At 45.9% G+C, this 25374-nt stretch overlaps 1 protein-coding gene across 2 annotated transcripts in view; it reads right to left on the bottom strand.

The window, feature by feature from the left end:
* DNAH7 (dynein axonemal heavy chain 7) overlaps positions 1-25374 on the bottom strand; it is a 1167586-nt gene that overhangs the window by 174652 nt on the left and 967560 nt on the right. For both annotated transcript variants that reach the window (XM_069615701.1, XM_069615700.1), the window contains one exon: positions 19045-19275. In XM_069615701.1, coding sequence (XP_069471802.1) covers positions 19045-19275 — 231 coding nt within the window. The remainder of the gene's footprint in view (positions 1-19044; positions 19276-25374) is intronic.

A 25374-nucleotide genomic window follows, 5' to 3' on the forward strand; every position in this document is an offset into this window, starting at 1 on the left:
TCGGAACAAATTAAATGCGCATGTTTTGAAGCGCGTGGATTTTTGAGTAATCGCAAGCGCAAGACTACGTTATGTTGGCAGCGCGAGAGAGAGGCGCATGTAAAATGAAAATGTTTTAAGTAGCGTGCGGTTTTCTTGTGCACGCGTCTTTGAGAGGATTTGTTTTTGCGCGTGTTCTACTTTTCCACGGATTATAAACATTACGTGCAAATAAATTCTCATGTACTTTTATTATCTTGCTAAAACGGCTGTGGTGGCAAGATACTTTCTAAAAGACTCTGCAATACTATGAACTGTGAATGCAGAGCAATAGAAAGAGGACAATAATATTAAAAGGGGTTTCCTATTCTCAAAAGAAAAGGTTTAAGTGACATTACTTATGCATTTACCAGAAGAGATGTTAAGCAGAAAACAAGAGTTCATTCAACAGAAGTAGAAAACAAAAGAACTTTGGCTGCTCACCATAATAAGAAAAAGATATGTAGAGTATTCAATTTCTACAATCTCAATCTGGTTGTAATGTACAGTTACAGAACTGATCCAGCTTGTTGATATTGTGTATAGAGTCAAACCTTTGAACTCATAATTTCTAGTACAGAAGAAACTGGAAACTCATTTTTCACATATTAGAAGTCTAAAGTGAATAATTCAGCCTCTAAGCAGTTAGCAGAGGCTCAGCAGGTAAAAGTCTTTCACTTAAGTAACATTTACCCGAAAGAGATTAGTTACACTGTATAATATAACCAGGTACATATTTTTTCACTACAGATTGCAAGGACAGCCAGGAGCTTGAGAGTCTGCAGTTTTCTCGTTTGTTGTTTTCTCCACTACCCCTTTCCCTTCCTTGGGGGTTTTCTTCTCAGCTACATTTTAGTTAAGTTGAGCAGGGAACTCTTTGTGACGGTCTGTGGGATCAGCATCAGCTCCTGCGGTATTAGGTCATGCCAGTCCTGACACTCTGCTGCTGAGCCCTTCTCCATGTTCGGGTGGTGCTGGGACTGCTTTCGGTTCCTATGGCCGGCAGAAAGACTTCTCTTACTGTTATGGACCCAGCATGACAAACCTGCTCCCACAGTCCTTCCCTTTCCACTGTCTCCCCTAGCCTGCAGGCTCCACGCTCTCCTTTAAATGTTCTGGCACCTATCATTCACTCGCAACCACGAGAGCACGTCCTGAGCTTCTTCGCTTCACCGATCCTCATTGCTCCCTTCAGCCTCTTCGTCCAAGTGTTTCTATATACATAGGAATGATAGGTAGTCCTTAGCTTTCCATTCACAGAAAATTGAAATATGTCATCAGTAGGTTTTATGGGTGGTTGAAGAGGACTGTTACAGTGTGCCATAATGGCATGGGAAATGGAGGGGATAGCCCTAAAAGGGAAAGGGGATATGTCGTTTCATCCAACGATGTCAGGTCATCCCCCTGAGGGTCGCCTCTCCCCACTTGGTCGTCCCTCATATAGCCACCCCTAGGGTCGGGATCAGGCAGCGACTGCCATTCCCTGGCCACAAGGGGAGAGGCTATAAAAGGGAAAGGAGTGATGACATTATCAGATTCATCACACTATGCCTAACTGGTGAGAGAGAAAGGTGTAACAGGCTAGCCACAGAGGATAGAAAGGATCTAACTGAATATGATCATACTATTGGCAAATCTAACCCAGCTAAATGTACAAAGCTTTCATAGAAATGATCAGTGCTAGAAGGCAACCTCTGCCTTCTAGCACCAACTCATAAGGCCTCGTGCTTCAGATGCTATGCCTATGCAGACGACATTCAAATCTTAGTAAGACTTGACCAAGACCAACCGGAGGTGTCGGCTCGGCTAAACGAGTGTCTGGTGGCTGTGAGGAACTGGATGGATTGCAACTGGTTTAAACTCAACGGGGACAAGACAGAGGCACTGGTGGTGGGTCGCCCTAAGGTCACTGCTTGGGATGCCTCCAGCTTGCTGCCTGCTCTTGGGGATTTTCCAAAACCAGTGTCCTCAGTCAAGAATCTGGGTGTCCATGAAGCTTCCTCTTTGTCCATGGCCACCCAGGTGAGTGCAGTCTGTAAGGTGGGCTTTTTCGCCCTGAGAGTGCTTCGGAAGGTTCTTCCGTTCCTCCCTGTCAATCTGCGTCCTCAGGTAGTGGCGTCCCGATTACCAGCCACATTGATTATTGTAATGCTCTATACCTGGCTCAGCCTAAAGGCCTCATTTTGAGGCTGCAATGGCTACAGAACATGGCAGCAAGGGTGGACACAGGCTCTCCCTAAGGAGCTCACATAAGCCCAGTACTTCATTCCCTTCATTGGCTCCCGGTGGCCAAAAGGATTAACTTTAAGGCACTCTGCCTGGTACATAAGGCCTTCTATGGTCAAGGCACAGAATTCCTGCAAACAAAGTTTCAACCTTATATTCCAGCCTGCCAGCTGCACTCTGCAATGGCCAATCTGGTGGCTGTCCCGATTTATCAGAGAGCAAGGGTGGGACGCAGCACTGAAAATCATTTGCAATATTGTCGCCTTTTAAAAACTCTACTTTTCTAAATTTGACGAGTGGGGAGCTGACTTTAGTATCCTAGCGCCATGATACCTCACGGTGAATGTGCGCTTTATAAATTTGCTTAAAATAACATAACACTTCCTCTGAAAGCATCCAGGAGTTGAGTGTGCCACTGCCAACTGTTTGTGGGTGACAAATATTTCCCTCTGCCAAAGCAAGATGCTTCAAATATCCTCCAGCTCACCCTGTGGCATGCAAGGACAGGTCTGCAAACCAAATGCGCCTCTGCAAGCTCACATGTATAACAACCGCCCCCCATACCTACTGAACTACCTCGGCACTGCTTGCAATACATGCCACAGAAGGAAAACTGTACATCTGCTTGAATGTCCATGGAATGAACAACACCTCTCCGTGTGCATGCATCCATCACATTCCTGTTCCTTGTGACTCCTGCACAAATCCACTTGTAGATGTCTTCCCATGCCAAGGGAAATACTTGCATATGGTCTGTTTCTTGGTATTGCCCACTACTCCAACGTTTGGGATTCTCTGCACAATACGGTTAACCAAAGGTAGTGCTGACCATTTTCTATATCTCTTATTAAATGATCTGCTGGACTACTATCAGTAGCTATTATAATTGTATTTCCTGCCTCTAAATATGTAAAGGGTAATCTGGAGGATGCCTCAAAAATGGAAGAATATATGTAGGCATTTTCAAAAATCACCAGGACCCCACCCACTGATCGTCGGTCTTTGTCTCCAATATTTTGAAGAAATCCTCCAGTCAACTGACCACTGGCGTCTGAGGTTGGAAGAGTGCATCAAAATCGACCTTTTGGGACTGAATATCACTGAGGTGAGACAGGCAATGAACCCAAAAAATGTTATTTGATGCACCGATCTTCAAGCCAGACTCCTAAGGGTTTGCCTGTATACCCTCACAGACGTAGATGGCATCATTCTGAATTGTTGTGCTGTACAAAAAGGCTTAGCTGTCACAGACAACAGTAAACATCTCATTGTCTGTAGTTATTTTCCTTCTCCCATTAAGGTCAACCTTATGTTCAAAGAATTTGTGACATTAAAAAGCCATGCTTATGATTTTCTTGTAAACATCTGTGGAGAGTCTTGAAAGCCTAAGCCAACCAATTGTTCTTAAATGGAAGATAGCACAGGGGCAACACGCTGGTCTTGGAAGCAAAACAACGCAGAGCAACAGACGTTTGAATCCCGGATCCACGCTTAGAAACCAAACTCAGGAACGGTATTAGGCACGTTATAAAAAAGAAAAAAAAAAAGAAAATGCTGCGTATGTAAACATAAATCTTGAAATGGAATCAGTAGTGTTTAAACCTGCCTGTATACTTTTCTTTAAATTCCCAAAGCCATTAGAGACAGTTTAAACCAACGGCTGTGCCCGATCCCTATGCCTTGTCCATTATTGAATATTGGTATCTGAATAGGTCATCGGTAGCATTAACAAAATGTAAAGCCTTTGACACAGAAGAAATATCTCTGTGGTCATGGAATCAACCCTTTTACATTCTCTATTGGGTGGCAACAGATTGACATGTTTCCTCATAAATGAGTCTGCACTCCATACATGAGACTGCCAGGATTACCAAATAAATGTGTTGGCATTCCCATTACTGGCCTCTGATTTCTCGGTACTCTACGACAGTGAAAATGGTTCCTGCCAGTTATTCATAATTCGATCTTTGAATACACCTGCAAATGGAAGAAAGATGTGTTACACTGTGGGGCCTGTTTGCTATACATCCCTTATCTTGTCATGATACTTTACATCGGAAATATCGGATACTGACAACTACCATTTTTACAGCCCTCCTCACCAGGGCCAAAGAAGACGGAACAATCAGAAACTAATGTGCACATAATCATTCAACACACTCAGGAAAAGTGTCCAGACCATTCACTTTCTGCATGTCTTAAAGAAACTTGCCTCCAAATCATCTTGAGGATGGTCATTGGTAAAACACTGCATGGCCTGAGAATACCAAACATCCAAATCGTAAACATCAAACCTATCCTGAGGAGGAGTAGAAGCCCCGGCCCACCCTCCCACAGGTTCAACAATACAGACTTGCTCAGTTTTTGTACTTGCTGCCTTCTCAATGCAATGAAGGAATATCAATTATATTTGTCGTCATCTATGACATCTCCAGTCTGGTACACACACTGCCCCTCTGTGACCTCATGTACTGTAGATGCCTGTTCAGAAGCATCATCAGACAAAGCTTTCATAAGTTATTTGGCTGTCGAAATGGATTTCTTTGAATCTTTCAGTGCTGCCAAGGTCGACAACGCCAGAAACCTGCATACACAATGCAAGACAAGAACATGGTGCAGCTCACTGTCCCCTCCAAATCCCAATCCGTAACGGATTTAGACATTTTTTAAAAGGAATTGAAGATTTCAATACCAGTTCTAATGTCCTATTCTGGGATGGTTACTTAGATCTTTATTTGGCTAAATGGCATTTGAGGTTAAGAGTTGCATTTATGTTTCGACAAAGATATTTTCTTTGTATGCTTCTTTGACGCATGTCCTGTCATCTTTTACTGCAAAGAACAAGCATATTCCTTCTTCTACTGGTGTCCATGACCCTATAGCATAAACTTGTCTGTTTTGACTAATGCCCGTACAATTCTCTGTCTCTAGAGTGCCTGATCATTGAAGCCTCACAATTTTAACTGACATGACGGACCCCAAAATACAGTAGGCATGGATATCCATTTGACATTAACCATGAACACCTCTCACAGGATTGTACCGCGGGGTCTTTTTGGTAGAAATAATCAAATAACATTTGATAAAAGATTTGATGAGATTTAAAATGAGCATCACAATCAGAATGCAATGGCTCCACAACATTCACATGTCTTAAACTTGTGATGTTGGAAAAATAATTGTTGGTCTCAGATGGGTGGGCCATTTAAACTTTAAATTTATGGCAGATGTCTGCAAGCTGTGGCTCTTCAGATGTTTTGAACCATGGCTCCCATGATCTCTTGCCACACAGCATGCGCACTAGAGCTGCTGGTATTTGTAGCCAAAGGATTGTGAGCCAAGGTTTAGAGACCCTGAGTAGGAATTGTGATAATGCCCCCTGCCTAACCTTGAGGATCGACAGTGGGAAGGTCAAAGCGGCAAGAGGAGTCCTGAGCTAGTGCAGGGAGGCCTCAGGCGATGTATACAGGGAATTCCCAGACCACTCAAACTGGGTGACTGCACTAAGGCAGGGGAGGATCCAGGGGGGCAGTCGATGCCACAGACACATGCACGCTAAGGAAAGGAAGTCAGAATACTTTAAGGACAATAATCCTTACCACAAGTCTGGCCCTCTTAGAGAGCCATTCCAGCTCCCACGCCAGAACCCAAACACTCAGCATAGGAAATAAAGCCTTTTCTTTTTAAAGAAACAAAGTTGCAAAATGTCAAAGTGACCAGTAAGCAGGGAAATACATTTCTTTCTTCAGCGCTGATGCACAGGGAAACATTTTTCATTATGAGTCATAGTCATGCAGACCAAGCAAGACCCTTGGACACAAAGTTGCATGTGAACAATTGAAGACTGACTTGTGTAGTATGTGTATGCGAGAGAAAGAAAACACACAAACAAACAAAATGTTCCCATTCCTGGTTATGTCACAGGGCACAACACTGCGAATTCCCTATGAGAAAGGAGTTAAAATTAAAACAGTTTCACATGCTTACCTGTGGGTTTCCTGACTCTAAATGTACATGCCAGGAAAGAAGAGGGACCCAAAGTGAAGCATGAACTGAAACCAAGTGTTCAGGGGGAAGTGAAAGAGACCACCTACATGTCCGAGGCAGTTTGGAAATCCAAAATGGTGGTAACTTCTGGCCCGACCCCTCCTAACCCACATGATCCAATGATATGGCCCAATCCCAGTAGAACACAATACAAAGGTGAAATACATGTCCCTGCATACCACCCAAAGGGAGGAGGGACCACACTTTAAACAGCAGACAATTCAGTCTGGCAGTCAGGGGTGTTTGTGAAGGAGCTTGAGGAAAGTAGTTGGGAGTGGTTGGTAGAAAGAGGCGATTGGAGGCTGGATGGAGGAGTTCATTTCACCTAAAGAGAAATATTGAGGAAGTTGGAGAAGAGTCATCTGGAGTTAAGGAGGGTACAGAAGAGTAGAATCCTTACCACATTGGGAGGAGGTCAGGCGAAAGCTTAAAGGGGAGGAACGCCCATTCTACCTGAGCAGGTGGGAGGAGGACAGATGACACGCATAGAGATTGAGAGCAGGAATGTTCTGGAAGAGCAGGTCAGACTAGGGCAGACTTGAGAGTCAGGAGAAGAATCTCAACATGGGCCAGGAACGTTTTGTCAGGGATAATTCCAGGGAGGTGGCCCGGTCACCAAATCTGTTCCCCAGACCCTGGGGAAACTCACAACTGTGGAAGAAGGCATGATTTGATATGATCTAATAGGTAATTTATAACGCACCCGTACACAAGTGTTTCTAGGCGCGACAAGACAAGTGGGGAAGACAGAGAGGACAAGACAAACTATCTTACTAGGCCTTCTGTCATTCAAAACGTGTAAGTGTGAAAGCGCAAAAGTACAGGGGAAAGGGAGAGGAGAGAAGTGCGGGGAGAGGCAAGGGGAAGTGCAATCAGGGCAGCAATGCTCTCAGTGAGTTCAGCCAGGGTAGTGCAGCTCTGGGCAAGTGCAAGGAAGCAGGGCACTGTAGAGGTTACAGTTACAGCCCCTAAGTGCACGGTAGGCCCGGAGGCAGTACTGCTAAAACTGATCATGGAGGAGCCTGGTACCCAGTGAGATCCTGGGGGTAGATAAGCAACCAGTCGGCGCAGCAGGCAGGTAGGTCAGCAGGGGAGAAAGAGAAAAAGCAGAGGAGAAAATGAAGGTCTTGATCAGCTTTCGGAACTTCAGGTGGTCCTCTCAAGTTTGAGAGGGGCACTGAGGCATTCCAGAGGGAGGCACCTGCAGAGGAGAGAGATCTACCCCCCACTCTCTGCCTGGAGAAGCGTCTCACCCTCAGAGAGTTGGAGGTAGCTGAGCGAAGGGCTCGAGAAGGAAGATCTTTTTGAAGAGAGAGTTTGATGTAGTGCAGGCCCGGGGCCCAGAAAACTTTGTGGACAATTCAGAGGGTCTTAACATTGATCCTTGCAGCTTGCAAGAGCCAGTGGAGAGATTTCAGGGCTGGACAGATGCAGTCCCTGGGCTTGAGGCCAAGGATAAGTCTTTCAGTCCTGTTCTGGATTAGCTGCCGAGGGCGGAGAGTAGAGAAAGGCAGACTGAGAAAGAGGCAGTTGCAGTACAGTCCAGCCTAGAGAGAACCAGGGATCTGGAGACAGTGAGCTTCTGGGGGAAAGTAAGAAAAGGAAGGTGCAGCTCGTAGTGGACCTTCTTGACAAGGGCAGTGATGTGAGGAGAGAAGGAGAGAGTGGAATCGAAGATGATACCAAGGTTTGTTTGCAAAGGAAGATGGCCCAAGGAGGGCGGCCAGAGTGAGAGAGGGAAAGCAGGAGCAGGGGACCCAATGAGAGGGATCTCTGTCTTACTGGTATTAAGGCAGAGGCCATTGGAGGCACACCAATCCTGAATCGAGAATAGGCAGTCAGGAATAAGGAGAGAGGAGAGGAGGCTGAGGGGAGCCTGAAAGAGAGCTGAGTGTCATCCGCATAACACTGAAAGTTAGAGGAAAAGGTAGAGATCAGGTGGGCGAAAGGGGTCAGATAGATGTTGAAAAGCCTGGGTGAGAGGTTAGAGCCCTGGGGAACACCACATGTGGAGAGAGAGGTGGTGCAGAGAAAGGATCCAAGTTGGACCAGGGAGGGTTGGTTCAGGATTCAGGAGTAAGGAGGTCAACCACTCCAGGGCCTGATCCTTGATGCCCAAGTTCTCACTGAGTCGATTGATCAGGATGGGGTGATTGACAGTGTCAAAGGCAGAGGAAAGGTCAAGGAGGATGGGGACAGAAGGAAGGCTGGAATCAAGATAAGCGATCAGATCTTCACAGGTGTTCAGGAGAGAAGTTTCCCTGCCTCTCGCAGCTCTGTAGCCAGACTGATGGTCATGGAGACAACCAATAAATTCAGTGTGGCGAGTAAGCTGGGAGATGGCCAGCTTTTCCAGGAGTTTGGAAAGGAAACCGCCAGTTGCGGTTTGCTGTGTGCCCACAGTGGAGTTCTGTAATATAAACTGTCCTTTATGCTTCAGAAGCAGCAGAGCACCGCCTAGGACGCCAGACGGAACATAGAGGGCCCAACAGGAGCCAGGACTGCCGTAAAGGACAGTTTATATTACAGAACCCCACTGTGGGCACACAGCAAACCGCAACTGGCCTTGAGAACGACCGTAAGGTCGAAACACGTGTCGGCTGACCTAACTTGCTCGTCAAGTTCCAAATAGTGTTTCTCATAAACACATGTATTTAAGGGAAAAAATCACCCAGAAAAACAACGAACAATAAACAAATTAATTCATACTAACCAAAGTGTCAGAAATAATTATTTCACAAACTACAAGCAAGATAGCCGGGAGCAACAAACCTTTCCTTTCCAATTTACCAAACTGGGGCTTAGGCTAAACCCCAAAACCGCTCCTGTGATCTTGCCCAAAATCGCAATCACAACACATTTGGAGCTTAGCACTGGCAGGTTCCACTCCTAGAGCCTAAAACCCACCTCATTTTCCAGGAGTTTGCCCAGGAAAGGAGTAATAGAGATTGGGTGATAGTTTGCTGGACAGGTAGGGTTACCAGAAGGCTTTTTAGAGAGGGGATGCACAAGGGAGTGCTTGAGGAGAGAGGGGAAGGATCAGTGGTGAAAGAGTGATTGCAGAAATCAGCCAAGGCTGGAGCGAGGGAGTCAAAGTGGTCCTTTATGGTTCTGAAGGAGCAGGGGAGCACCTGTTTGCATGACACTTTCATAGATAGGACTTGTCTGGAAACGTCGCCAGATGCTGTCAGAGAGAAAGAGGAGAAAGGAGGAGGAAAGGGGGAGGCAGCCAGAGGAAGGCCAGGAGAGGGAGAGGAAGAGGAGAGCGAGGACAGGATGGCCTGGGTTTTGTTTTAGAGGTGAAGTGTGAAGCAGAGACATACAGAGGGTCTGGGAGGGGACAGGAGAGGTAATGACTGCAGAAGGATTGGCCAGCTGCTTGCAGATTTTAAAGAGTTTGGCCGTATTGTTAGAGGATGCAGTGACACGGTTGGATGTGGACTCGCTTCTTGGACAGAACAGAGAGTCTGTATTGCCTTTGTAGCAGGCGGCGGGCCAGTTTGTCAGAGGATGTGCCCGAAGCCCTCCACTTCCTCTCAGCCACCCCGCACTTGCATGTCAGGGCGGCGAGGTCCGAGTCATACCAAGAGTTGCACTTGGAGGTAGACTTTAGACGGATTCTCATGACATAGGCAAGGATGTCCAGAACATTGGAAATAGAAAGCTGCAGGTTAGGGAGTGCAGTCTCATAATGTGAGTCAGCCGCAGTAGTAGGAGCAGCAGAGAAAGTAGAGGCAGAGGCATCTACTGACACATGCTTCATGGGCCAGGTGATCGAGAAGGTAGGTGGCAGTGCTGGGGCGGGCTTTGCCTGAGGGACAGAGAGTTTCAGGTGAAAGGAAAGCAGAAAGTGGTCAGTCCAAGAGAGAGGGGTGGTAAGAGGGTTAGAGAGGGGGTGTCTGAGGAGATGAGAACATCCAAGGTGTGTTGGGCAGAGTGTGTCAGACCAGAGGTTAGAATGGAAAGAGTGTTGCAGAGGTTGCGGAAGAACCCAGAGGAAGGATTAGAAGCATCCAGGTGGATGTTGAGGTCTCTGAGGAGGAGAAGTTGAGAGGTATAGGCAAGGAGAGAGGTGGAGAGGTCAGTCCACTCTGAGAGGAAGAGGGCAACCCGGCCAGGAAGCCTGTAGATGGTGGCCACAGTCATAGAGAGGGCCAGGAGAGATAGAGAGCCTGCAGACCAGGCATTAAAAGGAGGAGTGAGGAATGACAGAAGCAGGGACCCACGCTGGAAAGATCATAGCCACTCCACCTCCAGGTTAGTTGGTTCTGGGCTCAGAGAGGATCTTGTAGCCATCCGCGAGGAGAGTGTCAAAACTTGTGACAGAGATGGCCATGAACCATTTCTTGGTGTGAACAAGGACATCCAGGTCAAGTTCTTTGAGGAGGCGGCAGATGTTAGAGGAGTGTTTGACAGCAGAGCAAGAGTTGAGAGTAGCAACATGAAGCAGGTTGCCACATTTGAAAGTCTTCCAGGGTAGATAATTAAATTACGATTGTGGAGGAGATCTATGGAAGTTTATCGGTCTGGGATGGGGGCCTAGAGCAGCTTGTGCCCTGGGCCCTGAAAAAGAGGGCTTGGGAACCCTCAAAACCTATAACACAAAGACAAAGGGCAGGGTTCAAGACTTGTGCAGCCCATCACAAATGGGGTGAAAAGTGGGATGCACAGACTGTTCCATAATCTTACCCAAGTCTCCAAACAATCTGAGCCACAAGGATGGCATGTGTGCTCACTAGAGCAACCCCTGGCTCAGCAGGTCTGGCCATCTTTTGTATTGACAACAAAGTAATAATTCTATCAAAAGGTTGGGTCCTTTAATTATTATTATTATTATTATTATTATTAATCGGGTATGTATTGAGTGTGGAGCTTGCTTCAAGAAGCAATGGAGCGCTTTACAATCATAGGGGGGGGAACAAGGCGAGGGGAGCAGAGGAACAAGAGAGTTGGGAGCAAATAACCGGGGGGGGGGGAGGTAGGCAATTTGTCAGCAAGGGATCTACAAGCAACCAAGGGAGGAAACAGTGGGGATCAGGTCACCCAGGAGGCCCTCATCTCCACGGGTCTCAGGGTCACTTTTCCTGAGGGGATATATGAATGTATAGCCCTGAGGTACAGCCTTTCAGTGAAAACTAGGATTGGTGGGTGCCAGCGTGGTTGGCATAGTAGTAAAAGTATTATTTAACCATGGGGATGAGAGATGCACAGTTAAGGATTGTGCAGCTAATTTGCAAGGTCCCCATAGGAGCCAGGGATGCTCTGGGACTGGAGGAGATGGAAAGGGGGATGCTAGGTTTGGGTGTTCCAGAATGGGGTCTGGGTCTCTGCAGGTCCGACTGAACCACTCATTTCCAATGGGCCATCACAACCCAAATTCCTCTTAATACCAGAAGGGACTCCATAAGAGTTTGGGTATGCTAAGTGACAGGGTCCGGTGCAAGAAGGTCCCTGCACCCAAGGTTGGTTCATGCTTTGTAACAGGGGCGTAGGAGACACATAAAATCTGGGGGGGACAGGGACATCTTGGGGACTTTGCTTTATTTATTTATTGTGTTTTAGTCAAAGAACCGAACTTTTAACAAAATTAGAATTAAAATAGCAGTATGTATTATTATTAAATTATTAAATTAAAATCACTGTATAAAACAAGAAAAGAAAAAAGAAAACAGAAGAAAATTAAAGGATGCAGTAGCAAAGAACATGTCTTTGTATGTTGCATTTCTGGATTTTTCATCTGACTATGAGCTCATGGTAAGAGAGAGGAAATGACAATTACTTCCAGTGGGCCACAGCTAGGACGCCAGCTCGTTAAGAGGCAGATCACCTGTATGTGGACACCTGCCAAATAAAGGAGATGAAGCCTTTTCTACCATCTGCAAGTTGCTACTTTTTTGTGTGGGGCAAGGAGACGTGCGTGTCTCTTGGAATGGAAAGATGAGGGTTTCAAAGAAAGAGGAAATCTTGCTTGTACCTCTGAGTAAGCATTGGAGTAAAGGGACCAGGAGTGTGATGTTGCTGCTTTGACTGTCCTCCGGGGGGGGGGCATACAGCAAACAAGGAGGAGAAGCGATTGCAAGCCCACCCCCTTATAAGCACTCCCCAGGTCCGCGGCCGTATGTGTCGGACCCGGGGGATGCCTAGTAGGTGGGGTGTATGTGGACCCAGGGGGTGGCCAGAGGGGCAGCCCGCTATGTGGGCTGCCCTTCTAGCGCCCCTGCGAGGGCCAGGCCCGTCTCTCAAGATGAGTCTGGTCCCTCTTATTCCATCTCATGCTGGCTTCAGAGCCTAGCCTTTCTTTGCCTTTGTTATTCTGAAGGCAGAGCTGGACTCTGTTCCTTTCTCATTTAACATTTGCTGCAAAGCCTGATCTATTTGATTCTCTCACATGCTACTAGGGCGGCAGAGCATGGGTCCTCTTCCCTGTTACATTATTCAAAGAGCCCCTCTGGTCTTTCTTTGCCTCTCCCTTGTCTCATTATGTGCTTGCTTCATACATACATACCTACTTGCTTGAACACTCAACATATTCTCCCTAACACAACAATGGCAGCTGCAGTTTGTTCCGTGTCTTGAATTGGCCTCTTATTTCCGCTTTTCTGTCTGCGGGGGAAAGGCATTTGCCAGTCACTGCCATGATGGTTCTACCTGGCCATAAGAGGGCAACAGCTAGCCAATATTGGAAGAACATGGAATATTATGCCAGAGGCTGGCAACTGCCTTCCTAATGCCTACACAAGAGACACAACTCTTGCCTTTGTTTCTAACAGTAATTCAGTGGATGAAGAAATGCGAGAACACACATATTGCTTATAAATGATGGGGATGATGTCACACTTCGTTAAGACATTTTGATCATACCAGGAGCTAATTTCCAGCTGCAATTAAGCAATTACCTTTTAGACTTCTGGCTTTAAATAATCTTAGCATCACCTGGAAAGCACAGAGGTTGCTCAACAGGGTTCCTGGAGCACGAGGGGTACCCTACTAGTGGGCATGGATGATTGGAGGGCATTCTTGCCCTGATTTGGAGCATGGCCCCTACAGCCATGATGGGGGGGAGGGGCCTATTACTTTTTGTTGTACGTACCCTTTGAGGGTGGGCAGATATTGCCTCCTGCTTTAGCCCACTAACAGCTGTGCTTTGCAACTTTATCACACATACCGGTCAGGTGGTATGTAACTCAATGCTACTAATGTTATCAGCCTCAGAAGTCTGGAATCCTTTGCCACATCAACTAGGGTACAGGCTTGCCACCTGAGACTTACCCCTGTCTGAGTCAGCATCTGTCGCCCTGTGGGGAAGACGCACACAGAAAGAGCAGGGTACAGTGCCCTTGTGGGTTTTTCACACTTCTTCCTCGGGGTGGGCACAATTCACTCCGAAGTGAAAGTGGCACATGCTGGGCAACATTCTCCCACTTTGACAATTTCACCAAAGAGCAAAATTGGCCATTTGAAATACCTCTGTCGACTTATTATAGTGCAATCCACACTGATGGGTTTAAGCACCTGCTTAATGCGAGATGGCAGTTAAGGGCATTTGCCAACACATTCAAGAAGCACACATGACATCCTCTTACCAGCGACATGCCATGCTCACTCATTCTGATCACGCATTGGCATTTATCTAGGGTCATGTTAAATGCATTTATTTATTACACGTGTAGCATCACACAAAACCCCCAAGCATCAAGGCGCAAAGTGAACTGCATGGAGTGGACCACTTCCATTGGCTCACGTTTTTACTTTTCCGCCACAAAATGGAAGATTTTAGCGTAAAAGGCAGGTGTAATCACATTGCTTTTCCACTTTGGAAGAGTGTAAATACCTCACGCAATTAGCGATTGCTGGCGGAATTGACAATGGCTTCCTCTGAACTCCGCCCGCTTTTACCAGGTTTCATTTCCAAGCAAATCCCAGAGGAATCCCTTTCCTTATTTCCAGCATGAGAATCCTTGCTGGCAGTAAGGCCGCATTTGTCTGGTGGAGCGGGAAATACAGGGGGTCCTGGTGTGTCCACTCGGCTCCCGAACTCCACCCACAGAATGCACGATAATCTGGCCAATTAGAAAAAGCAACAGTAATAGTGTTTTCCACCACTTTTTCTGAACCAATTTACCTGGAAAATGCTGTGTTGCATCGGAAGCTGAATGCATTCACTCTGACTATAATCCTACTGGAAGATTAAGCCAGGTGCTGAACACAGGTGTTCCATATTCCTGTGCACAATCTGCATTTGGAGAATTAACTAACTGAGCTACCTTACAAATGATATCTCCTCTGGGGCTTTACCGTCTTAACCCCTTAACTGCCATGGGTATTTCCCCCCAGTGCCAAGGCCTTTTTTGGTGATTTCGGTATGTCGCCATTCAATCCCTTGTAACTTCTTTGTTAAATGAGATATCTCGGCCAAAGTTGGCCCCTTTTTTCCCACATGTAGGCGGTCGTAACGCCACCCTGGAATCCTAGTTTGCTGTAGGGGGGTGAGAGAAAATAACCAAAAAGGAGAACATTTGTTTTTTTTCAGAAAATGCCAATAAAATGTTGTACAAAGAAGCCTGTGGTGTTTTCCTTGTAAGAGCTAGGAACAAATGGTTTGCTGTGCTGGATTCGCCATTTTCCAGGATTTCAAGAAAAGATTGAGTGAAAACCAAAATAACATATTTTGATATGCTAATGAGCCGTTTTGTGAGAGGTAGGCGATTTTGGCGTTTTTTGTCCAATAGGACATGCGTGGACGGAACGGAAGAAAAGGGTAGGAAAGCTGGATGGGAAGCCAGAAAGGCATACCTTTCTGAAAAGTAGACAATATTCCAAGTTTAGGAAGGGGTGATTTGTGCAGGTCAGGCAACAACTATGTAGGGAAAGTTTCCATAGTTTGGGGGGAAATCGGGAAAATGACAGAAAAAACCCACAATTTCCACATATTTCACTCTGGTCACCCACCGAAACACAAAGCCAACAACACATGGCCTACCTTCCCACATTCCCACAGGTTCCCGATGAAAACGGTACCTCGCATGTGTGGGTGCACCTACCTGGGTGCAAAGGGAAAAGCTTAAACACTGGTAACGCCAAGTCTTTTCGCAGAGCAGATTTTCAGGAATTTTGCTCATGTGGACAACTTACAGATTTGGGCGTAGGGTGTCGAAGCCACGAAGGAAAACGGGGAACCCCATGCATTTCCGAAAAGAAGACACCCGTGGGAATTCACAGAGGTCTGACTTGCGTGAATCACCCCATAATTTACGACACTCAATCCCTGACAAAGTCTGAAATTTTGTGGAAAAAAAGACAATGTTCACTTTCTCTGGGATTGTGGGTCATAAATTCTGGGGCGGTTTGCGCAGGTCAGACCTCTCTGGATTCCCACGGGTGTCTTCATTTCAGAAATGCATGGGGTACCCTGTTTTCCTTCGTGGCTTCGACACCCTAGGCCCAAATCTGTAGGTTGTCTCCCCAAACCCTTTGGGGGGTTACCAGTGGTTTAGCCTTTTCCCTTTGTGTCCAGGTAGGTGCACCCACACATGTGAGGTACCGTTTGTCAAGGCTGGTAAATCAGGTTCAAAACCTGACACTGTTTACGTCAGGACACCTGTGGGAACGCGGGAAGGTAGGACATGTGGTGTTGGCAGCGTGTTTCGGTGGGTGGCAAGAGGGAAATGTCTGAAAATTGTAGTTTTTTAACCAAATTTCAGACTTTGTCAGGGATTGTGGGTAATACATTCTGGGGCGATTCACGCAAATCAGACCTCTGTGGATTCCCACGGGTGTCCTCTTTTTGGAAATGCATGTGGTTCCCTGTTTTCCTTGGTGGCTTTGACACCCTAGGCCCAAATCTGTATGTTTCCACATGAGCAAAATCTGCTCTACCAAAAGTCTTGGGGTTACCAGTGGGTTAGCCTTTTCCCTTTGCGCCCAGGTATGTGCACCCACACATTTGAGGGACCGTTTTCATCGGGACACCTGTGGGAGTGCAGGATGGTAGGACATGTGTTGTTGGCGGTGTGTTCAGTGGGTGGCCAGAGTGAAATGTCTGAATATTTCCACCGAATTCCAGAGACATTTCCCTCTGCATACCCACGAAACACACTGCCAACAACAGATGTCCTACCTTCCTGCGTTCCCACAGGTGTCCCGACGAAAACGGTACCTCACATGTGTGTATGCACCTAACTCGGCACAAAGGGGAACGGCTAACCCACTGGTAACCCCAAGCCTTTCGGCAAAGCAGATTTTGCTCATGTGGACAACCTACAGATTTGGGCCTAGGGTGTCAAAGCCACCAAGGAAAACAGCAAACGCCATGCATTTCCGAAAAGAAGACACCCACGGGCACCCCCCTTTTCACTAAAAACATCCATGGTGGTTTAGTGACCCCCCCACACCCACCCAAAACAAGTTATTTTTTTATTTTTGTTTTTGTTTTGCCTCTTTCTTAGCGGCAGATTGTGCTAGCAATCTGCCCCCAGGGAGGGCTACATGAGATGTCCCCCATCCATTTGGGGTGGGGGGAGAGGGTCATCCCCCTTTCCACTAAAAACATCCATGGTGGTTCAGTGGCCCCCCACACCTACCCAAAACAAGACATAATTTGTTTTATTTTTGTTTTGCCCCTTTCCTAGGGGCAGATAGGCACATGTGTGTGGCCATCTGCCACCCCGGGGGGGGGGGGCAAAACGTACTGCCCCAGGCCTGGGGGGTGGCTCTACCAATATTTGCAGTGGCCTCCCTCCCACCCCAGATGGATGGGGGCATCTCATGTACTTCTTCCTAGGGGCAGAAATCTGCCCCCAGGGAAGGCTACATAAGATGCCCCCATCCACTTAGGGTGGGGGGAGAGGGCTCCCCCCCTTGCAAAAATCCCTGGTGGCTAGTGGTCCCACCCGCACCCACCCCACCCAAAACTACGTTTCAAAAATATATATCTTTTTTTTTTTGCCCCCCTTCCCTGGGGGCAGATGATCACCCATCTGCCCCCAGGGTATTGTGCCCATGCTTTGGGGGCCAGGGAGAGAGGGCAGCTTGCATAGTAAGCAGCTCCTCCCCCCACTTCAAAAACAGATCCCTGCACGATACACCAAACACATAATCTGGGGAGGATAAATGACATTACACCCCCCCCCACTTAAAATGGTGGGGGGGATTTGTCCCGCCTCTCCTCCCCATGTCCTACGCCCATGCTTTGTAATATGGAATGATTTGATTTACAGGGCCAGGGATGAATTCCAGGAGGAGGCTGCACGCGGTACCAACTACTGGTCACACTCACCTCTTAGTCCAACATCAGGGGGTGACCAAGAGGCAAGTCCATGTTATTTCCTGGTTCATTTGGCCAGAGATCCAGATATACTGCCTGAAGTCCCCCATATGACTAATGACCTCCCAAATGGATGCTGGGAAGTCCCTGTTACTACCTCTCCCCATCATTAATGTTCCCTTCTCATGCATTGGGATGGATGTCATGTCCTTTCTGCTCTCTCACCAACTCCCCATAAACCAGGGTTTCAAAGAGATCCTTACAGAACCCATTTCAGAATATGTTAACAATAGCATCTTTCCATGTAGCTAATGACATTTTTCCAGCATACGGATTATCGAATATTAAAACTTGTGGGGTTGTATTTTGTCTGATAGCTTTTTCACAAAAAACGTGAAATTGGAAAAATGTTGCCAAGTTTCAGGTCAATGTTTTTAAAAGCTAGTTTTTTTCTTTTTTTTTTTTTTTTTTTTTACAGGGGAATAACACACCACCCTTGTTTGCTAATCATACACAGCCTATAAACCACTAGCTGTTGGTGAGGCACTGGAACTGATAGCTCATTGGAATTGAAAGTCTTCAAAACACAGTCAACAAGTCAGTCTTACTCTCAAAACTACGTAGACTGGTCACTTTTTCAATGACATTTTGAATTAATGAAAAGAAGATAATTCTTCTTATGATACTAAAGCCTATGTTCGGCTGCCCTAAAAGCACATCCATAATTAAATTGTGTGACTGTGCATAGGCTCTCAACTACAGACAACATAGTTTCTGAGCTGTAATCATACTTCTCTTCAATATAGTTCCAGAAGCAGCTTAAAACTTCCCTATTCTCCTGTGCTTTCTCTCTCCCTCCCCTGCTGACCTACCAGACCTACCTCTCTGCTGTACGGACTGGTTGCTTGGCTACCCTCAGAGTCTCACTGGGTACCAGGCAATCTCTCGACAGTCACCCTTGCACTGCCTCCGGGCAAACCACGCACTTACCGGCTGTAAATGTAACCCTACGGTGCCTTCTTCTCCTTGCACTACCCAGAGCCACGCTGCCCGGTCTGCACTTACTCAGAGCATTTCTGCCCTGTTTTCCCCTCCCCTCTCCCTTGCACTTCCCTCCCTCCCTCCCTCCCTTTCCCCTTGCACTTCCCTCCCTCCCTCCCTCCCTTTCCCCTTGCACTTCCCGTTCTCGCACGTGCATGATCTGAATGGTTTCATGTAATAATGTCCCCGCAAAAATGTCTCATGACAAAAAAGTCGCTGTTTTTTGCAAAGACATTATTACATTGAAAACACTTTTTACCAAGGGGAGCAGGGTACATCCCTGCAACATGTCCCCATACATAATGTCACCATATACAATGTTGCCACAATTACACAAGGCCTAGTAAGATGGTTGTCCTCCCTCTGTCTTCCCTTCCCTGTCTTGTCCCGCCTAGAGATAAATGACTTCTATCATATCATGTAACTAGTTTCCGCTGGCTGTGGCTTACCTTAATCGCCTTTTGGATATTGACACAGGAGTCTCTGAGTGTGGACAAAAGCTTGTTGAATCTCCCCATCTCCTGGACAAGAACAGTATTCATGCTCTGTGTGTAGGTCGTTGGGTATTTCCTCATTGCAGCTTCAATGTCAAAGTTTGGTGGGAGTTTGCTCAGGACGTCTGCTGCAACATCGTACACGGTGTCATCCGCAGACTTCCCTGCGCCACCTGTGGTTCGAGACTGAGTAACCAAAACTAAAAGTGAGTGCCCAGTTTCAGAGATTGGTTAAACTGCTAAACCATGCAAAAGTCGCTTTGACCTTACTCTGCTGCTATCAACACTGTCTGATTTGATTCAAGGTATTGACTAAATACGGACGCGGCAATTCAATATTTCAAAGCCAATTGCTGCCTTTATTAACAGACGTTACAACATTGTGGAGCTCAGTAAAAACAAAAAAGGCATGGAAAAAACTTCTTACACTTACATGTAAGCAGTGCTCATGTATTTTATTATTAGAATTGTGCTCACCTGTACATCCAGCACGGAATTCCAGCCACCCGTAGTGTTCATGCCGTTTTACACCCAAACACAATCATAAATAGCAGCCACAATGTCCGTGCATGGCGGAAGGCATTTACATGAATTCCGACTGATTTCACCGGGTTTTTGCGAGAGCAAAAACCAAGGGGGATTCTGTGCGGTTTCCAGCCTCTCTGGATGCGATGGGGTGAGATGCGTTTGCATTCATGCCTAGAGCAGATGATGGAGCTGCTGCGGTTGCTAGGCTCATTCATTCAGCTGTGTGCACAACACGCATGAGCATCACACAGGTTGTAATGTCCTCTAGGAGGAAATGCATACAGCTATGACTTCGGTCCTCCAGGATTGCACAATGAAGTTTGGTTTTGAGCGTATATCCATTTAAGGTAGTCAGAAACAGGAAAGGTTAAGGGCTGCAATATAGGATGTTGGTTGGCTAACCGACAGGCTATATTGCACATTTAATATATAAATGCATAGACTTGGGTGCCTGATGCTGCACCAAACAGCTTTAGCTCAGATGTATTTGACATCATCACATCCTTACTAATGCACCTTTTATACCACCAAAGAGAGTCATGCTCACCAAAATGGCTGTTGGATACTTTGGCTACATGTTAATAGTTACTTCTGAATTAAAGGTCTAATTTCTGCACTGTATACGTGTTGGAATGGCTAATTAATCTTTTATTTTTCAAGTGAAAGAGTATTAAGATGGATGCATACATTTTCCCAGATATATTGCTATTACAGCATATCCTATGTCCATTCCTGCACATCCACAATATTGCTGCAGGAATGCGGCTATGGGGGGAGAGACGGCCCTATAAGCTCAGGGGTTCAGAACATGTGTACACATTTTCAGTATGAGAAACTCATTCTATGCCTTCAATCTATCCTTTAGGATTCTGGAATAGACATAGATATTTTGGTCCAGTGGAACTCCCTGCCCTACCTAAACGAGTTTATAAAATATAATCCTCTAAAGAACTATGTAGAAGTGCTTTACTGTGCCTTTAAATACTAAACACAATGGCTTTACACACTGATTCTATCTTATAACTGACTTCTTGCCTGAAAGGTTTAACCGAGAAGAAAACACGTACTCACCAGCTCAGCTCATTTACTTACTTGTATTCTCAATCATCAACTTGCCATCATCTTCTACATCCTTATTGCTTGTCATAAGTAAATCTTTCAATAATTAGATTGTCAGGCCAATCATTGTGCTACAGTCCCAGCTTGACTGTATCTAGAATGGACTTGAGTGCTCATGCTGCCACACTCATCATAACAATATCTGCATCTCTGCCTCCATTGCCCTTATGATATACACACCAGTCCACCAGGTTTCCTGGGCAGCAAATCTTGGGCTTTCAAGCGGGGAATACAAATAGGCCTTTCTCAGCATCCTAGTCTCTCTGTGCCGTGACAGCGCTTTCTCTTGCCGATTGGTATCTTCTCTACATTTGAGACTCTTTCCGTACCACATCTGTTTGCTCCTGTAGTGTGGTCGAGCGCGTCCACACTCAGGGTCCAGTCTTGCAAACAGAAGCAGAGGGATTTTTCTCACCACTAGATCCTTCAACTGAAGGAACATATTGGTAATTTACACCCAGAAATTGGCAAACTCCGACTCTAGAAGATAGGTAAGGCTAAGACCTCCCCACCACCCCACTGGAATCGTATCTGGAGATATATATCGATCTGATTAGAAAATGTCTTCAAGACAGATTGTTAACCATTGACTCCAGTAGAGGTGAAATGGAGTAAGAGCCTTTCACTTCCTTCATCTGCTTCTCTTCAACAGTGAATAGAACCTGTCCAATGTATAAGACAAAGATTGGTAACTTTTAGGCTTCTTCAAGGGTGGGGGAAAGCAAAGACGAAAAGCTTCAAATGAAGGCAAAAGGTTTCAAGCAAAGATGAAAAGCTTAATTCTCCCTCAAGACAGCCTTATGAATACACTGGTACTTTCCCTCTTTCAACATGTGCAAAATCCAACTTCCACTAGAATGCCCGATCTTAGAAGATATGCTGCAACAAGTGTTCCAAATTCAGCTGTGCCCAATGTCCCGCAGAGTCGCAATGGGTTTCCTGGAATGGACTGTTTGCTTGTTTCCTGAGAACTATGAACTGCTCTTAATATACTACTGGAGGGTAATTCTTCCCCTTGCAGTCCTCTGGGGCTTCCACATTTTCTAGATAATATAGACCACGTTCCATACACACCCTGCAATTCACTATTCAGTTATTGTGTTTCCTTTGCAGTAGCTAAAAGGTTATGTTGGCTCCATCAACTATCCTTTAAATCCCGGAGACTGAAAGCCTGGGATTCGAGGGGTTCAGTGTGTGGAATGTTCCTTCTGTGCATGGCACTACTTTGGACGTTTTCCACTTAGAAACAAGACCGATGTGACCAGCCTATTCAATTGAGCTATTCCAGTGGGTGAGCAAGGAGGATCTAGCTGGGACGATTAAAAAATCTAGTGTGCAGAGCAGTGACATCTCCAGCTGAAGAGAAGCCAGGACTTCATCATGGTCACAGTTGGGTCGCTATCACTGATTTCGAACGTTTTTCAAATTGTAGGAGTCAATCTTAGGCTAATAGGGTAAATCCTGAATGGAAAACGGTGCCATGTGACCACAAGTCTCAGCACATGCACATAACAGGAATAAGGGAATACACATTCAAATCTACTGACAGCATTCATCCATTTGAATGGATCACTTCCAAAAATTGGAATTAAGTTGCCATCTTGAATTTGCTTACTTTAGCTTTAGTTCATTCCTCTTTGAACCTCATTTGCCATTAATTCTGAGTATCTTTTATGGCATTTTTTATTTATTTAATTGTTTTTTTTATAACGTGCCTAATACCATACCTGACTCGGTTTCTAAGAACGGATCCGGGATTTGAACCTCTGTTGCTCTGCGTGGTCTTGCTTCCAAGACAAACGAGTTGCCCATGTGCTGGCTTCTGTTCACAGTTCCAACGTTTATCAGTATTGCATGGATCAATAGTTTCTGGTGACTTTGTCATGGTTCATAATGAGTACACTGGAATCCGTGTAAACACTGGCAAAGCACTTGATGAATCGTACACTGCTACTACTAAGAACTATTCTGACATGCTTTCTTACGCACTCACAGTCTTGGGAGAGATCATCCTCACAGGAATATAATATGTTTTCTTGTCTTGCTTTACGCACAAGCCATTGAAACCTTTGACTTTCTGCAATACCAATTTAGACTGCTTGATAGCGATAAGCTGACCTAGGAAAGTCTGCAGATTCAAGTCTCTTTGCTACGTAAAGCTGATGTGCTACTTATGATGCACCGTTCTGTTATTTCTAAGACCTGTTCCACCTCCATATTTACTGGTAGTTACGGCTTCTTCCTCGGCTTCATCCCGTAACTTGTAATCCAGACAGGTTCTGATCTTCCCCACCTGGCTTCTTATAAATTCCCTTCTATGTAACTATGCAACATTTACGATGGGACGATTGTGTGCAGGTTGGCATCACAAACTACTCTTACAAGATGTCTGGTTGTCTGCAACACGGATTAGTACAAGTTACACACTACTGCAGTTCAATCTAAGATATATGTACAAACTATCAAAGCTAAGGCATCATCAGTGGCAAACTTTTGACAGCATGGCTCTGATCAAGTACTTAGTAGGCCAACTATAATCACTACCCTGCACTTATATAGGCGTCATTGTAGAGCGAGTAAGTGAAAAGGCCTGTTTTGCTTGGGCTCCTCGCTTTACTACCCTTGCTTTGGAAAGTGTTCCCGTGTGTTGAAGCTAAGAGACAGCCAAACGCTGGAGTTAAATTAAGTTACCAGCATGGTGACAGATTAAAGTACTGCAGCCCGTTGACCATGTCCAACTAAATGAGTGGCTTATGAATGGAGCCGAGGTGCAAGAGCAGCTGACTCACAGGACGACGCTTGGCTCATGCATGCAAAAGGTACCTACCGACAGTGCATTTAACTCATATGGGGCAGTTCCTGATACTGACACGCGGCGGCATCAAGGTCTTATGTCTTGATACCCATCAAGATAGAGTCGAAGAGTACAATACCACAGTGGTAACTTTATATCTGTACATCTGGACATATCATTTTGCTTTGCAAAGACGTATAATGCAACTCAGGACTTAAAGGGCGCGTACCAAGAGAAACACGCACGCGCACACACAGTTGAATTTAGAGCATACTCTGAAAACAACAAAGTTTTGCAATGCACCAACCTTTTGCTAAAAAGAAACAGGTATCACACCAACATCCCATCGCACATGCAGGCCCATTAATCCCAGAAGATGAGAGTACGGAATAAAGTGCCACCACAGTAAGAATTGATTTTGTGGGGCCGTCAATGTCAGGGGAGGTAGAGAAGCAAATCACCACAACGAGAAGTCAGAGCCTAAACCTGGTGGGACTAGAAAATCGTCTGTCAACCAGCACATGAAACGCCAATGAAACTGTGACCGAAGTGCAACGTGAGCAACCCTCGACCAATCAGAGAGAAAGTAAGGGACCTGCTGTGGATTTCTGATTTCATCCTGGTTCATCTTGGCTATATGAGCATGTGTGCTCTTGTATTGTGTGGAGTGTGAAAGTCAAACTATTGGGCTAATAATAATCTTATACAAGAGTGCACCATGCTGTGCCTCACAAGACAACGTTGATTGTCAGTGCCTCTCCCATGATCAGCACCTTGAGAAACACTTTGGCCTCAATACAAACAGATTTGTACTAGAGCAATTCAGGTGATGCCTGCGGGCAATTATGGTTCGCATCGGCAACCATATACCTGGTTCACAGGGCCAAAAACTGGCGCATCTCTGAGATCCTCGTGTGCAAATACTATTCACTAAACGGATGCGCCTATGAACCAAGTATAGGGCATCTCATTTGCTCCAGTGCAAACCTTTGAGAAGAAGCCGGCCCGATTTCATGCATTATTCACCAATGCACTGAATTCCCTTTTAGTTACCCGTGAAGCAATGCTATTTTTTTCGGTGCAAGGCAAAGGTTGCAGAGGAAAAAGAATAGGGCAAGCATCCAACCATCTCGGTAATCTGGTTGATTGAACCGTCCTGTAGGCCGCACGTGCACTACTGAGCAAGAGCGACCAAAATGTTTTTTGTTCTTTTAAAGTTGCTAAATAATGTAATGAGCGCGTCTTTGGAAACTCCATTGTATGAGGTGAATGGTGGTCTTTGGGTTTTCATGGCAGGGACATGGCTGATTGACAGAGAACTCTTGGGGACTTGGGGTGTGTTTTGAAGGTTGAGGGGGTGGAGGGATCCTGTGCGCGTGTTTTACCCAACGGAGGAAGTTCCCAAGAAAGAGTGTGAAGCGACCCGGAAGTTGGAAAAACACCAATCTGAGGCAAATATACTTACACCGTTCTCACTCTGCAAAAAAGAAAACATGGAACGTTAAAGGAACAGCAATGCAATGAAGCCAACGAGATGAGTTTCGGGAACATGCATTTGTTATCTTGTAAACACAGCACACTGCAGTGTATGTCTCACATGAAGCTCCACGGAGGGTGCGGGGAAGCTTTTTTCCTTTATGCATTTGAAAGGTTCTTTTTTCGCACAGTAGCAGCGAATGCAAGTGTAGGCCTTTCACTCTTGTCGCCAGCCAAGAATGTGTGGCGGGAAATGAAAGGGGGTGGAGAAGCTCGCCATCTTTCTGATAAAAATACAGTCCAGTGCAGGAAATAGAAAACATTAATTTCCGCACTGGATACCGCTTGGGATTCCTATTGAGCGGCTG

Source organism: Ambystoma mexicanum, chromosome 9 (genome assembly GCF_040938575.1).
Source record: "Ambystoma mexicanum isolate Mex_15411 chromosome 9, UKY_AmexF1_1, whole genome shotgun sequence".
NCBI lineage: Eukaryota > Metazoa > Chordata > Amphibia > Caudata > Ambystomatidae > Ambystoma > Ambystoma mexicanum.